The sequence below is a fragment of the Sus scrofa genome, chromosome 14, assembly GCF_000003025.6.
Source record: "Sus scrofa isolate TJ Tabasco breed Duroc chromosome 14, Sscrofa11.1, whole genome shotgun sequence".
In the NCBI taxonomy this organism is placed as follows: domain Eukaryota; kingdom Metazoa; phylum Chordata; class Mammalia; order Artiodactyla; family Suidae; genus Sus; species Sus scrofa.
Genome location: NC_010456.5, coordinates 107,518,663 through 107,534,378, shown reverse-complemented (window position 1 = coordinate 107,534,378; position 15,716 = coordinate 107,518,663). Strand labels below are relative to the sequence as shown.

Here is a 15,716-nt window from a genome sequence, read left to right as displayed (position 1 = left end):
AAAAAGCTTTGGTGAGCAAGGAGAAACAAGCACTTGTCACAGACTTTTACTATTAAAAGCCTGTTATCTCACTTTTGGCTTCATCTTGACTCAAAGGTCTTTTCTTAGGTTACACAATACCTTGAGCAAATTATCAAAAACCTCATGTTCTGTTTCTATGCTCTCTATAAATTCAATGCTGATCACAGAAGCCAGAGGAAGCCAGGATATACATGTCATAAAGTGTTGAAATTTGAGAATTTCCCAGGATAAATCAGAGTCTTTTCTGGAATGAGCAAAAACATTTAGGGCTAGGGAGCCAGACTAAAGATTACAAAACACTTATGGAGGAATTAATCATTACGATGCTAACTTTTATATTTCAATTTCACATGTGTTTTTTCGTCTTTTCAGGGCCGCACCTGAGGCATATGGAGGTTCCCAGGCTAGGGGTCTAATCAGAGCTATTTCTGCCACACGGTTAACAGTGTGTTATGCCACAGCCACAGCCACGCCAGATCTGAGCCATGGCTGCGAGCTACACCAGGCAACGCTGGATCCTTAACCCACTGAGCAAAGGAGGCCAGGGATTGAACCCGCAACCTCATGGTTCCTGGTCAGATTCGTTTCTGCTGCACCACGATGGGAACTCCCATATGTTGTTTTAAATGTTGACCCCACCTGATCAACAACAACTTTGAAAGGTGTCTTTTATTTTTACAACTTTGAAAGGTGTCTCTTATTTTATAGAAGTAATCTCAGACCGAAGAAGTGCTGAAATTCACACTGTTGAATTCATCTACATTTATATAGATTTCCTGTAATTCCCACTCTAAAACACTACATACCTCTCCCAAATTTGTAGACTTTTTCTTCCTACCTCTAACACTGTACACACTCAGGCAGCTGAATATGCATCAGTACCTGGAACTTGTAAGCTGTGCTCCATTTTTAGCCAAACTACTAACAGTCTTCCAACCTATTTAATAACTGAAATACAGCTGTCACCCAGCCCTGTCAGCTGTAAGCTGTTCTTCACTTTTATACAACAGGCTGCCTACCCTAAAGCAGGGAGCAGCTGGGAGGGGGATATCCAGAGTTCAATCATTCTGTGAGGAGAGAAGCATTATTAGAAGAAGGTTTATGATAACTAATTGGAGAGCTGACATTGGAATCCCAATGTAGGAAGATAAGAGTGTAAGAATGTAAGAAACACTACAGTGAACTCCACAAATTTAAGACAGACATTAGATACTGAAAACAGGCCACCAAACTAGGTGCCACCTAAGCCCTTCTGTTGTAGTAAAGTGAGACTGCATGGAGGAGAGACCACAGTGGACTACCCCGGGCCAACCTTTTTGATTCCTGACCCTAGTGTAGGGCTGAAAGCTTCAGCTCTTTTGACCACCGCCTAGTTGGGAGGAATGGGATGCTGGAGGATACCTATCTCACACTTTCCCACTCTCCAGTGTACTGAACAATGTATAAGCAATTCTCTCTCAGGGAAAAAGGGGTGGGATCAGTAGAACAAAGGGAGGAGGTATCTGACTCTTTCAGTAATAGGTGATAAAGCAATTCACATTTGAACTGGGCAAATACAAATCCTGAAACCTAGTTCCTAGAAAATGAGCCAAAAGTAGATTAAATCAAATAATCTTCAATAAACTGATCATGACCTTCAACTAACAGTAATAGATAATTTTAAAATAAGAACAACTGAAAACTCGATTTCAACCAACCTAAGATGGTGCACAGATAAAGTATCCTTTCTCCAAACTGTGGAAATTGCAGACACCTGACACCAGTGCATGGGTAGCCAGAGTTATGAGATTATTCAACTAGAGACCTCAGTGAACTCTGGTAGTGACATGTAGTTTATGAGTATCTAGTTTTTAAACCCCCAAGTCATCTAGTAAATTACTAGTAAGTAAATTTTAGTCAAAATGTAAGTCAGTCTATGAACTTATTATATACATCATTCATAATTTCACAGTCCACAGGCATAGACCAGGTGGGACTTGGTAAAAGGACAGTGATGGCCACATCAGGCAAAAAATGATTTTTCATTAATGATCTCAAATTTGTAAAATACCCTAACCTGCATGTCTGATTTCCAGTATCTCTCTACTATAGACTGAACTATAATAAACTAACATTCTATAGGAAGCCATTCTATGTGGGTTTTCACATCTGATATGTCAAGCATGGGTTTCTCCAATCCTACACAAACTATTAAACTACAAAGGGCTTCACAGCTAGTGATGAAACATATCCAGAATTGTACACATGATTGCTTATGAGGATGAAACCTTAATTAAAGGTTAAAGGTTAATTATAAATGTACTTATCCAATAGGATTAAATGAGTTGATAGTGTCTAAAGCACTTAGAACACTACCTGGGCACACTTACTGCTGTATCAGTGTTTGCCAAATCAAATAACTGTCAATTGAGAATAATTATAATACGTAACTGGCACATTCTGAAAACTTGCTACTGGAATTAAATAAAAGTAAAAAGTGAATTCACTTATACTTATTTGATAGAACATTTATTACGATATTATTGTTAGTGTGTGTAAAATATAATGCTGGGCTGGCTGCAAGGATATGGAAACAGATTCTGTGCGCAGGGAGAACATCCTGTAGCAATACAGACACATAAACCTCCCCAACTGCGACAACAATGGTACTGGGCTTTAGGAATGCCACAGGGTGGTGGGGAGAGGAGCAGGTATCCGGATCTTAGAGGACAATAGATTAAAGGAGGAATATAGATATTCAGGAAAGAGAGTATTCCATAACAATTTGGCTCAAGATACATGAGGACAAAGTTGGAAGACATGACTATAAAGGTGGCTGGGTCCAGATGAAAGGTTCTAACTGTTACATTAAGGAGTTTCCACTTCAACCCACAGGCAGCGGAAAGTTGTCACTGGGTCTGTGTTTATAGTTGGTCTAGTCCAACAAAGGATTTGAAATAACTTACAAAAAAGACTTTAAAAGAGATAAAATAAGGAGTGGAGGTCATCAAATCAAAGGAAAAAGAAGGACAGGAAAGAAAATCTGGGAAGAGATTAACATCATAAATGATACCACAAAGGCCTGCATTTGGTTTTAGGTTTACTTGCAGTCAAAGCTTAAAGCTGTTTTAGAAAGAACCCTGGTGGCAGGGTAGAGGGGGAATGTTCCTTAAGCAGCAGCCACATTGAATTCCAAACTCTCAAGTGGGGGTTAGAGGTGAAGGCAGTCAATATTTCTACATGCTACTTTAAGTGGGACTTAAATTTCTATCATAATGACATGAATAATTAAAAACTACATAATGCATTCAACTTCAATACCATCTTTTCACATTACTAAAAGCAGAAAAATTTCTGTTTCAATGCCTTTACTCACCCTCTTTCTCTTTAGTCAGGGTACAAACAATGAAATGCATTATAGGAAGATGTTAAGAGAAAGAGGCACCAAAAGACCCATTATTAGATTCCACCTTACAGCTTACTATGGAGTTGTGCCTATTGCAAAACCAAACTTTTTCCCATTTGTAGCAGTTGCATGTGAACTTCAGTTCATTAAGCCAACTCATTACATAGTTAGTAGAAGGAATTCTAACAACACAAGAGTATGGCACCTTTTAGGCAGAGTTTCTCAGCCTAAACTCCACTGACAATTTGTGCTAGATAACTCTTTTTTTTTTTTTTGGTCCATACCCTCAGCATACTGAAGTTCCTGGGCCAGGGACTGAATCCAAGCTGCCACTGTGACTTATGCCATAGCTGCAGCAATGCTGGATCCTTAACCTGCTGCACTGGGCCAGGGAGCAAACTGGTGCCTCAGCAGCGACGTGAGCCACTGCAGAGACAACACTGGATCCTTAACTCCCTGCACCACAGCAGGAACCCCATGAGCTAGATAATTCTTTGTTGTGCAGGGCTGCCCTGTGCATTGCACTTGTTGAGTTTCCAGGTTGTGACAACAACCAAAACTGTCTCCATACATTGCCAAGTATCCCCCGTGGGGCACAACTGCTCTTGGTTGAGAACCACTGCTTTAAAGCAATGGTTCTCAATTAGAAAGGTACATTAGAATCACCTCTGGAACTTTAAAAAAGTTAAAAAATACCCAGGCCCCATGATGTGTATACTCAATCAGTAGATCTGGAGTGGTCTAGACATCTGTATCACAATCTTCAGAATATAGGGCTCAGGTATACATGTTTTTAAAAGACTCCAGAACCACTTTTTAATGTCTGGTTAAGAATTACCATGCCAAGAAGCACTTCTTTTTTTTTGGTCTTTTTGCCTTTTCTAGGGCCGCTCCCGTGGCACATGGAGGTTCCCAGGTCAGGGGTCCAATCGGAGCTGTAGCCGCCAGACTACGCCAGAGCCACAGCAACACGGGATCTGAGCCGCGTCTGAGACCTACACCACAGCTCACGGCAACTGCAACACCAGATCCTTAACCCACTAAGCAAGGCCAGGGATCGAACCTGCAACCTCATGGTTCCTAGTCGGATTCGTTAACCACTGAGCCACGACGGGAACTCCAGAAGCACTTTCAACATAAACTTTCTGATACTAGTAAACTGGAATAAAGGGAAATTGGTTATATTTCACTGAGTCCTACATTAACTTATTTTATTATAAACAATGGAATTTTCCAGTCATGTAGATCAGATTCCTACTTACTTGCTAGAAGCAGACAGGAAAGTGCAACTAAATGCAGCTGCTGGATAGAGATGTCATACCGATCCATAAACAGGTCCAGCAAATAGACGGCAAGATGTCGGGCAGAAGGGCATAGTGTGAAACGATTGCTCACAATGGCAATCAGGTCAGCAAAATACCTTCTGAGACTTAGTTGAGGGGACTGGCCTTTGTAGGAAGGCAACTTCAGCTCCTAAATCAAGAGGAATAATATTAAGTCTAACAAAGCCTGCAGAAGAATTATCCCCACAATGCAAAGACAATGCTTTTCCCCAATGTATTAATGTTACAAGTGCCTAAGACACACTTTTTTCTAGAGTGAAATACAAAAATGAAAAAGTTAGTGGAAGGATATAATGAATGGCATTTAAAATTTAAAACTGAACTTTTTCCCTTATTTTTAACCACATCTGACAAAACCAGTTATAGGTGTTTCTTGCATTATGGAATAGATGTATTCTATTAATATTTTAAACATAAGAATCCTATTTTCCCTACTAGGTGCTTTCAGGAAAACGTTATTACCAAAATACCAACCATACCATACGTACACACGCTCTACAAGAAACTCAAAGCTTTTGATTAGAAGGTAACACATAATGGATATGCTCCTTGTATAATGTATACTGTATTATTCTTGAAGGTATATGGAAGGTAGAGACTAGTATTCATCCACTAGTATCTTCTAATCATGTTTCTTTTAGCAGTGTTATAATCTCTCCCTTTGCCGTCATCCTTTCATGTACCTAATATTTTTCCTGTCATCACTATTCAATCTCGAAATTACTGAACTCACTTTTGGGTGTTTTTTGTTTTGGTTTTGGTCTTTTTGTCTTTTTAGGGCCACACCCATGGCATATGGATGTTCCCAGGCTAGGGGCTGAATCAAAGCTGTAGCTACCAACCTACACCACAGCTTGCCACAACACCAGATCCTTAACCCACTGAGAGAGGCCAGGGATCAAACCTGAGTCCTCATGGATGCTAGTCCTCATGGTCCTCAGCTCGATAACTGCTGAGCCACAACAGGAACTCCAACTCACTTTTTTTTTTTTTTAATTAGAAAATTTCTAGGGCATTCTTATTGTGTCTCAGCGGTAACGAAATTGGCTAGTATCTCTAAGGAGGTGAGTTTGATCCTTGGCCTCGCTCAGTGGGTTAAAGGTCCCAAATTACTGTGAGCTGTGGTATAGGCCAGCGGCCACAGCTCCGATTAAACCCCTATCCTGGGAACTTCCATATGCCACAGGTGCAGCCCTAAAAAAAAAGACACACATACGCAAAAAGAAAATTTCTATCCTATTATTTCTAGAACACAGAGAAAATAGAAGGGTTCTAAATTCGTTTTATGAGCTCAGCATAATACCACACTAAACCCAACAGGTATCACACAATGGAAGGAAGTAACAAGGATATGACCCCAAAAGCACAGGTGGGGGAAAAAAAAAAAAAAGACAGTATCAAAACGGTAAAAAGGCAACCCATAGAATGGGAGAAAATATTTGCAAATCATCTATCTGGAAAAGTATTAATTTTCAGATTATATAAATATAACTCAACAACAAAAAACAAACTAGATTAAAAAATGGGTAAAGGACTTAGATATACAAATGGCCAACAAGCACATATAAAGATGCTCAATATCACTAATCATTAGGGAAATGCAAATCAAAACCTTTATGAGATACCATTTCATACCAATTAGGACTGCTATTGCCAAAAAAAAAAAAACCTTCAAAAACAAACACCTGAAGGGAGTTCGCACTGTGGCACAGCGGAAACAAATCCAACTAGTATCCATGAGGATGCAGGTTCGATTCCTGGCCTTCTCAATGGGTGAAGGATCTGGCATCACCCTGACTTGTGGTGTAGGTCAAAGACATGGCTCAGATCCTGTGTTGCTGTGGCACAGGTCAGCAGCTGCAGCTCCAATTCGAGCCTTAGCCTGCGAACTTCCATATGCCCCAAGTGCAGCCCCAAAAAAGTAAACCAACAAACAAAACCACACACCTGAAAACAGAAACTAACAAGTGTTAACAAGGCTATAGAGAAATTGGAACCCTTATGTACTGGTAGGAATATTAAATTGTGGAGCTACTTGGAACTACAGTATTTCAATTCCCCCAAAAAATTAAGTGTAGAATTACTATATGACCTAGCAGTTCCACTTTTAGGTATATATCCAAAAGAAGTTAACACAGGTACTCAAACAGATATTTGTACACCCATGTTCACAGCAGCATTATCCACAATAAACAAAAAGTGGAAATAACCCATGTCCATTAACAAATGAATGGATAAACAAAATACAGTATATAATACAATAGAATATTATTCACCCTTAAAAACGAATGAAATTCTAATACATGCTAAAACGTGGGTGATGAAATCATCTAGAGATGACTTAAAGTATATGGGAAGATGTGTGTAGGATATATGCAAATGCTACTCCCTTTTATATAAGGGACTTGAGCATACTCAGATTTCGATATCCATAGGGATCCTGGAACAAAATTCCCCATGGATACTGAGGAATGGCTATCTAGTTTTTCACCTACCAGATTATATTTTATTAATTTTTGCTTATGCTATCAAGAGTGGATATAGGAACTCTCATATATTATTGGTCAGGGTGACAATTGATATAAACTTTTGGAGGGCAATTAGGTAATACAAATTATTGAAAATGCAGATTGCAGATACCTTTTAACCTAGCGACACTAAGCCAAGGAATTTATCTTACATATAAGGAGGTCCTTTGCAGCACAATTTGTCATAGCACAATGGTGGAACAAAAAAGCTTAATGTCAAAAATCTGAATGGGTCTCCAGAGAGTTACTTTGAGTGGATAAAGCCAATCCCAAAAGACCACATAATATATAATTGTTTATGTAACATTATTGAAGTGATAAAATTATAAAGAACAGATTAGTATTTGCCAGAGGTCAAGGAAGCATGAGGATGAGAGGAAAGGTGATGTGCCTATAAAAGGGTAACATGAGATTAATTACAAGGGTAATCCTTGTGATTAATGTACAGAAGATGTTCTACATCTTGACTGTAGCAATGTCAATACTATCCTGGTTATGATAATTGTACTATAGTTTTGCAAAATGTTACCACGGAGGGGAACTCGGTAGAGGGTATACAGGATCTCAAACTATCATTTCTTATAATTGCATGCAAACCTACCATTATCTCAAAAGGTGTAATTTACAAAAAAGAAAAAACCCCAAAAAACCTTGATGTCTATCAAGAGGAAACTGAATGATTGACTAAATTTATGAGACATCAGTTCAATGTGGATTTTAAAATAAAGGGCACTAGAACTATATGTGTTGATACGGAAAATTTTGATAAACTGAGTAAGCTTGGGGTGGGAAGAAGGTACAGAACAGTAAATATATATTGTGATCTCTTGTATCAACAAAAAAAATTATTTTGTAGATATACTTATTGGGTATCTTTTCCAGAAAAAAAAAAAAAAACCAATAATGCTAGTAATCTTAGGGAATTGGGGAATAGTGAGGGTTGGAGAAAGGTCATTTTAAACTTGATACTATCCAGAAATTTTAAAAACCATATTATGTATCACTTAATTTAAGAAATTTATCAATTAAATACAATTTATCAATTAAAAATATATTAACATGAGTTACTTGAGAGATAGGCTAATGGGTCATTTTATGTTGTCTTTGCAATGTTTCTAATTTTTGCATAAATGAGAAAAGCATCAACAAATGTTACTGAAGAAAAAAAAAATTAGCTCTGGCTTGCCCAACTCTTTGGAAAGAAATACTGATTTCTCCAAATAAAGGGAACATGTTGATTTCTTGTGCTGCCCCTACAATTTTTCTTTTCTCCTTTACCATCTCCATGGAACTCTACAACGGTGTGAATGAGTTACCATTCCAAACTTCACCTTTCTTTGCTGTCATCGTGTGACATTTATTGAGCATCTCCCTTGTAGTAGACACTGTGCTAACTGCAGAGGTAAAAGCTGGAAAATAGTTTTAAGCCTCTCTCTAGCAGGTGAACCAAAATATAGAGCTTGTTAGAATATAATATAGTAATAGAGGGAGGGAGATCTAACCAGCTCAGGTGCTGAGATGTTGGGAAAAAAACAGTCAGGGTAGGCTTTCTGTAAGAGGCCTGAAGGAGGGCTCAAAGACTCACTGGGAAACATAGCTGGAAAACACTGATGGGCTGTATTTTTAATTATGTTAACTTTGCTAAATGAAGACAAAACAAAGGAAAGAACTCCAAGGGCCATCACTAGGAGATTTTTGTTATAACGAAGTGTCCAATACATTCTATTCATATTATTTTAAATGATAAAGCACAACGGCTTATCATATGGTTGTCAGATTTAGCTCTCTTGGTCCAGGTACTGCAGTTATACACATGAGAAAATTACCTATGTTTCTCTAAACTTATGAATTTTTTTCTAATGTCTATTCCTGATTGCCTAGAATTAACCACTCATTCCCATCTGCTTCGAGGATCCCACAGGACCAAAGCACAGAAGGACCCAAACATGCCATCTCTATTCCAGTCTCAGGTCCTTATTAGCTCATCACCCCAATGCATCTCCTTTCCAGGATGGGTTAACTGTCCAGACAGGATGGAAATAAAGACATAAAAGGAATACTCACAACTCTGTGATATATTTTCTTGAGGTTTCTCACAAAGTTAGCATTGTTCCCATCTGTCATAAAGGCTCCTGAAAATACTTCCCCAAGCATCCTAAGACACCAGTATATATAGCAAAACAATGAGAGGAAAGAGAAGAAGACACAGGGTATAAGCGGACAGCTGCTTTGTAGGGCTGAGTTTTTGTTTTGTTTTTGTTGTTTTGGTGGGGGGTGGGAGGTAACTGTATTTTACAAAAAATAGTACAGCTGGCATTTGGGGTTGAAGAGGATTTTCATTTGTTGTAATTTTTACTCTTCCCTACTAGATGCAATGCTGGTCACCAATTATTCCTTCACAAACCTTGAGTCTAAACATAGAACACTTTCCATTGTGCCCGAATGGCAACTACCCAAAATTCAGGTGCTCTGAATTATATGAGATTAGACTCCATAAAGGCAGAGATCATGTCTATCTCATTTACTGTTACCACTCTTAACACTTCACATAGCACCTTGCAAATTGTAGGCATGCAACTCTATTGGATAAATAAATAAGCATGTGACTACCCAACTAAATCACCTAATCTATAGCCTGGAATCAATATGTATTCTCAATGAGAAAAGTTTATTTTAACTTTCTGTGATTTCAGTGTACTATAAACAGTGGTCTCTCCAGTTCCACAGGTTCAAGTTTTACTGACTAACAAATCCTTTATAAAGTGTGGACATTGTGTTAAACCACACGAATGTGGCTTACACAATACTTAAAATAAAGACAACCCATGGTAGCATCCTGTATGTGATCCAAGACAACTTCCAGTTGCATTCTTTCAGACCCTGAGCTATCTCATCCTCTGACAGTTTGCATGTAACGTTAGTACAGTTTGTGTCTTATTCCTTGGACCCATTCCCAAAGTCCAATACACAAAAACATTCAACAAATCTGCTGGAAAAAAAAACCACTTCCAACCTCAACTGATACAGGTAATCAAACTGAATTAATTCAGGATGAAAACTAAACAAAATTTAAGAATCAAAAAAAGTGGAAATCACCAAGAAAAATCTTAAGTTTCATGTCATTAAAAAACATACGCATCATTAATATCAAATGTTAATTTCACCACATACCAGAGGCATAAAGAGCTGACACTTAGAATATGAGAATATTTAAAACTGAAAGACCACATCTGAAAAAAAACCCCAAAAAACAAAGAAACAAAAAACCCCACAAAAGTATTTGGACAATTTTCAAAGAGGAAAACCTCTGCAACTCTCTTCTTAACGTTCCAGAGAACCATTCAATGGTTGAGACTTTTCTGTGGTACAAACAACCTAAGAGTCTAAGGGTTGAGGTGTGTTTTGTGTGTCTAAGGGACTGAATTTCAGAATCAATTAGCAGCACTTAGAAATCTCAAGCTTTAGAAAAGGGTAACAACTGTAACAATGTAAGTCAAAATTAGGTTTTCTAATCTACTTAACCTGGTTTTTAAAAAAAGTCAAGACACAAGTTCATTATCACCCCAGGATTTCTCAACTCCAAGTAGCAGACTTTTTATTAAAGGGTCAGCTGTTTTGCTTCTTTCCCATTTTCTATATGTAATGAATGGCTCTTCTATCCATGGTGGAATTTAGTTAAGCTAGAGTTACTTTTGGATCTGGTCTTTCTTCTGGTTATCAAAGATTTAGAGCTGACACATTACACTGAGATGTGACATAGAGTAAAACTTTCTTAGGAGTAACAATAAACAGACTTTGCCTTGTGCCAGAAAACTGTATTTTCTCTCCAATATCTTTTATATACACTAGGTCTACCCTGTGACTTTGATATTAGCTGAAGGAGCAGCTAACTCCTATCTTAAGTTTTTGAACACCCCCAAATCTTGTGATTTAAGAGGCACAGAATAACAAGTTATCACTTTAAAGTGTTTACTATATGCCAAGCACTGTTTTGAGCACATGTACAGTATTACCTCATTCAGCCTCATTTAATCGTCCATAAAGCACGTTCTATTATTAATCATTTTACAGATGAGTAAACTGAAACAGAAAATTAACTTGTCCAAAGTCTCACAGCAAGTTAGTGGAAAGGCTGGGGAATTTATTTTTGTACAAATGTGACATAACAGACAGTTGCATGCAACAGCAACTACAGAATAAAGGAGGGCTGCTCTGCCCAATAAAAACACAACACACACCTCTTAAAATACAGTATCAAATCCTTGTTCCACCTGGAAACAAGACGAGCAGACTGTCCCTTCACACTTTCCCTCTTCTAACGATCACGCCCCACCCCCCTCCCCATTTAAGTTGCAGGTTCTTCTGATACAACCGAGGGAAGAAGCCAAGAAGTTCATTAACCTTGAGTAAATAAGCAAACTCGCCTTTTCTCGTCTGGAAACTAGTGGTTGCAGACCCTGACTGTGGGGCTGAGATTCATACTAACTGGCCTAAGACATCGCATGCAAAGGTCGAGGCATAGGGGTTACCTTGTACCGAAGAGCTTGATGGATATCGGCAGCCAGCTGTCCCCGCCACCACTGCCCCTCCAGCTCCATGGGACCCCGGCGGCGCCTGGCCGGACGCGGCAACTTCAGTCTGTAAGGCACACCCCAGACACGGTCACGGCCAGCTCCCTTCACTCGACCCTCCGCGCCCCCTCCCTGTGGGGTGTGACCTCAGGCCACCCTGGGCGCCTGTTCATCTTCACCTGACTCGTTCTGAAAGGAGCACAGATCCAAACCAATGCCCTGACGCCTCACGGAAGGCCGAGCTACCCGGTCACAGAGCTGGCTGGTTCTGAGAACTGCCGGACCGGGTGCCGGGTAAAAGCGGACCCCCTTGAGCCGGAGTTCCCAAGGCGCGGGCCCGGGCGCATGCTCGTGAAAACTGGACGGGAGGCCGGGCTTCGGGCTCCCAGCGTCCGGGGTTCGAATTCTCGGGCGGGCCCAGAGAAGTGGAGACTCGACACCAGTCACAGACCCTCCGAGGTGAAAACCTCCCGCCGAGAAGCCCGGAGACGAACGACCGCCCGGCTCCGGGTGCCCGCTGCAGCTTCCCGCGGCCCGGCCGGGCCCAGAGCGCATCCAGGCCGCCGCCGCCGCCTCATCCGGAGCTGCGCACGGGATCGCACGGCCCCAGAAAGACGAACAAAAGGCCGGGCCGGGTGGGTCCGCTGCCCCGTCGCCAGCCCAGGTCTGCCAGTTCCCACGGCGGCCTCTCTTACCTGGAACCGCGGCCCTCACAGGCCCAGCCCCGCCGGCGTGCGGGGGACGCCGGCCCCGCTCATGCTGCGGACAGTCAGCCGCAATGCGCCGGCCTCAGCTCCGGCCTAGCGCCGGGGCGCTCGCGCCGCCCATTGTTAAAGGACCGGCAGGCGGCTCCGCGTACAAAGCCAGCTCGGGGGCACATGAGGCCCCGCCGCTGCCAATCTCGTCTCGCGATACAGCCGGGTCATCTGGAGCCGTCCAATCGGCGGCCGGGCCGGGCCCAGGTGCAGCGCCCGGCGGCGGCGTGAGGGCCCCAACCCGCCGGGGTCGCATCCCCCGCCGGCCGTGCGCCGCCCGGCGCTTCGCTTTGCCTCAGAGCACCAACACCACCTACCTTGAAGCCGACCTGAGGTGCGGGCAGAGGTCGGAAGAGAGCGCCGGAGAAATTATAATGCTGATCATCCTTCCGTTGGCCAATCTGGTCATGCTTCTCACCTGCTGAGAACCTTCGATGGCTCCCTGATGCCCAAGAAGGAAAGTTCCAATGCCTCAGTTTGGCATTTAAAATCCTTCTCAGCATGGATTGAATTGGCCTCATCTTAGCCTCATACATCCGAGGGGCTACTCTGTGAGGTTATCATTCCCGACATAAGGGCTTTACCCGTTTCTTCCTCTCCTAAAGCACTTTCTCTGTGAAATTCTGCTAAGTTCCACCTCAAAACCTATTCCTTCTTCCAGAAACCTAAGTTCCACCTCAAACCTGTTCCTTCTTCTAGAAACCTAAGTTCCACCTCAAACCTGTTCCTTCTTCTAGAAACCTAAGTTCCACCTCAAAACCTATTCCTTCTTCTAGAAACCTAAGTTCCACCTCAAAACCTGTTCCTTCTTCTAGAAACCTAAGTTCCACCTCAAACCTGTTCCTTCTTCTAGAAACCTAATTAATCTCATTTCCTTTGCTTTAAAGATTCCCAAGAGCTTCAAATGAAGGGAGTTAAGATTACCTTTAGTAACCTGTCAAATGTGTAGTAGATGTAATTAACCATCTGTGGTCTTAAATCAGGAAACAACAAACTGGAAACACTCCAACATCAATTAAGGTGGTGTAAGACCTGAAATGTGATTAACAGAAATCTAATCAATTGTATCTTAACCTGTTTAGTGGAATATCACAACAGAAGTAGATGATCATCCTGGGACAGTGATCACTTCTGAGAAGGTAGATCAACCGCTTTAAATACCGAAAAATAAATCATGGAACCCTAACCCTTTTACCTAGAATCTTTGTCCCAAAAGATGCATGATAATGATCTACTATTAAGTGATGAATGTATGTTGCATGAATCTGGGTTTTAGTTATCGCAATGACATCTTTGCATACTTGAAGAATAGCTACAAATATGTATGTGAGCTCTGTGACACAATGCTTATGCTCAGGAGAGCAGGGCTACAGGAACCAATGGCAAGACAAGGAAAACTCCGAAGCAGAAGTTGGCAGAACCCAGTCTAGCCCAGCATCATCTGGGGAGAGGCTGCCTTGGCCTATCTTAGTCCCCTAGAGAGGAGATGGCCACAACAGGCTAAATCTCCATGTCATTTATAATGTCATTTAAATAGTACCTACCTCCTCAGGTTCCAATTCATGTGCACTAAGCAACTTTATGACAATAATTTGGCTTCCCAATAAGTTACATGTCCAGGGCTTGTTTAAAGAACCTTTCACATAAATGAGTTACAGACTGTAATCATCAGTTTAATAAGTAGGCTGTCTCACGGTTTCTCCTTTGAAGATGTTATTCACTGGGACATACTTGTTCAGAAATCATTCTATTTTCTGGACTTGCCTCTTATGATGAAAGGGCTGGAATGTTTATTCATTTGAGTATGTGTGTGTGTGTGTGTGTGTGTGTGCATGCACGTGCGTGCATATGCATGAGAGAGAACAGATGTAAGTTCCCAATGTGTCTTAGACCATAAAGTACCTAAAATGCAAAATTCAGGTCTGTTGTATTTCTTCATCAACTTCATTAGGGTAAGCTGGACACAATTAGGTATTTTCTTAATTCCTAGATAAAGTCTGCTCTCTATGTAGAACATACAGAATTTATATTCTAATGCTGAGAGGAATACAATAAGTGAACAGCAACAACAACAAAGCCACATGGTGACAAGTGCTGTGAAGAAAAATAAACAAAAAAGAATAGAAAGTGACAGTGAGTGGACACTGTTTTATGATAAGGTAGGGTATGCAAAGTCCTAAGGGAGGTTAGGAAGCCTGCAGATATCTTGAAGCTGAGTGTTCCAGGTAGAGGGAACTGTAAATGCAAAAGCCCTAAGGAGAAGCCATGTTTGGAATGAACATGGAGGACAGCATATGCCCGGAGTGAAGAGGAGATAGGAAGTCTGAAGGCAGTGATCAGTAAAAGAATGAGAGGATAGAAGTTAAAAAGGCAGAACTTCTACATCATGAACAGAGTAAGGAAACTGTAGGGACCCCGGTGTGCCTGCAGCATAAGGCACAAGATGGGTTTGGCAACAGATGAGAGTGGGACCAGAGTCTGCAGAGTTTTTGTAACTCACTGAATTTTAGGCGGTGAAAAGCTATGATTTTAAACTGTTTAAACAATCCACTCATTATTCAAATGAATGCATGCAAAAGGTAGAACAGTCAAACAGTAGAAGACCATATACCGTGACTAGCAAGTCTCCGTCCCTCCCTTGATCCCAGTTTTACCTAGAGGCAGCATTATTACTATTTGCCTTTGTACCCTTCCAGGGAAATCCAGATATTTATAAGCATTTGTAGATAATCTCCTTGCCCTACTTTGTCATAAATGGCAACACATTACACTCTTGTGTTCCTAGATTTGTCATACAATATATTCTGGTGAACATTCCATAACAGAACATCCAGAATTCCTTTCAATGGCTATATCATATTCTGCTGGATGCAAAGGACTTGAATTGAAGCCAGAAGCTCTGGTTCTTGGTTCTTGATTTGTTCCTTCTTAGTGGAGTGGCCTTAGGTAGGTCACCTCTTACCTCACATATAAAGTGAACTGAATGATGACTGAGATTGCTTCTGACTGCAACATTTTAGCTTCTTTACTCTTGCCATTCACATTTTACAAAGTACTCTGTAGGGAAAGAGGCCCAACATTCCCCATAAAGCTCTGATTATTATCCAGTTGTA

The 15,716-nt window shown here is 41.0% G+C and overlaps 1 protein-coding gene across 7 annotated transcripts in view; it reads right to left on the bottom strand.

Moving 5' to 3' along the window:
- Positions 1-15,716, bottom strand: part of CCNJ (cyclin J) — a 24,105-nt gene extending 8,389 nt beyond the window's left edge. The window contains exons 1-4 of one of the 7 annotated variants that reach the window (XM_021072646.1): positions 13,287-14,560; positions 12,921-13,248; positions 11,807-11,915; positions 4,669-4,879 (exon numbers count right to left, since the gene is read on the bottom strand). In XM_021072646.1, the coding sequence (XP_020928305.1) occupies positions 4,669-4,879; positions 11,807-11,915; positions 12,921-13,012 (412 nt within the window). In that variant the 5' untranslated portion in view covers positions 13,013-13,248; positions 13,287-14,560. The other 6 variants (XM_021072647.1, XM_021072648.1, XM_021072650.1 and 3 more) reach the window with 6 other exon arrangements.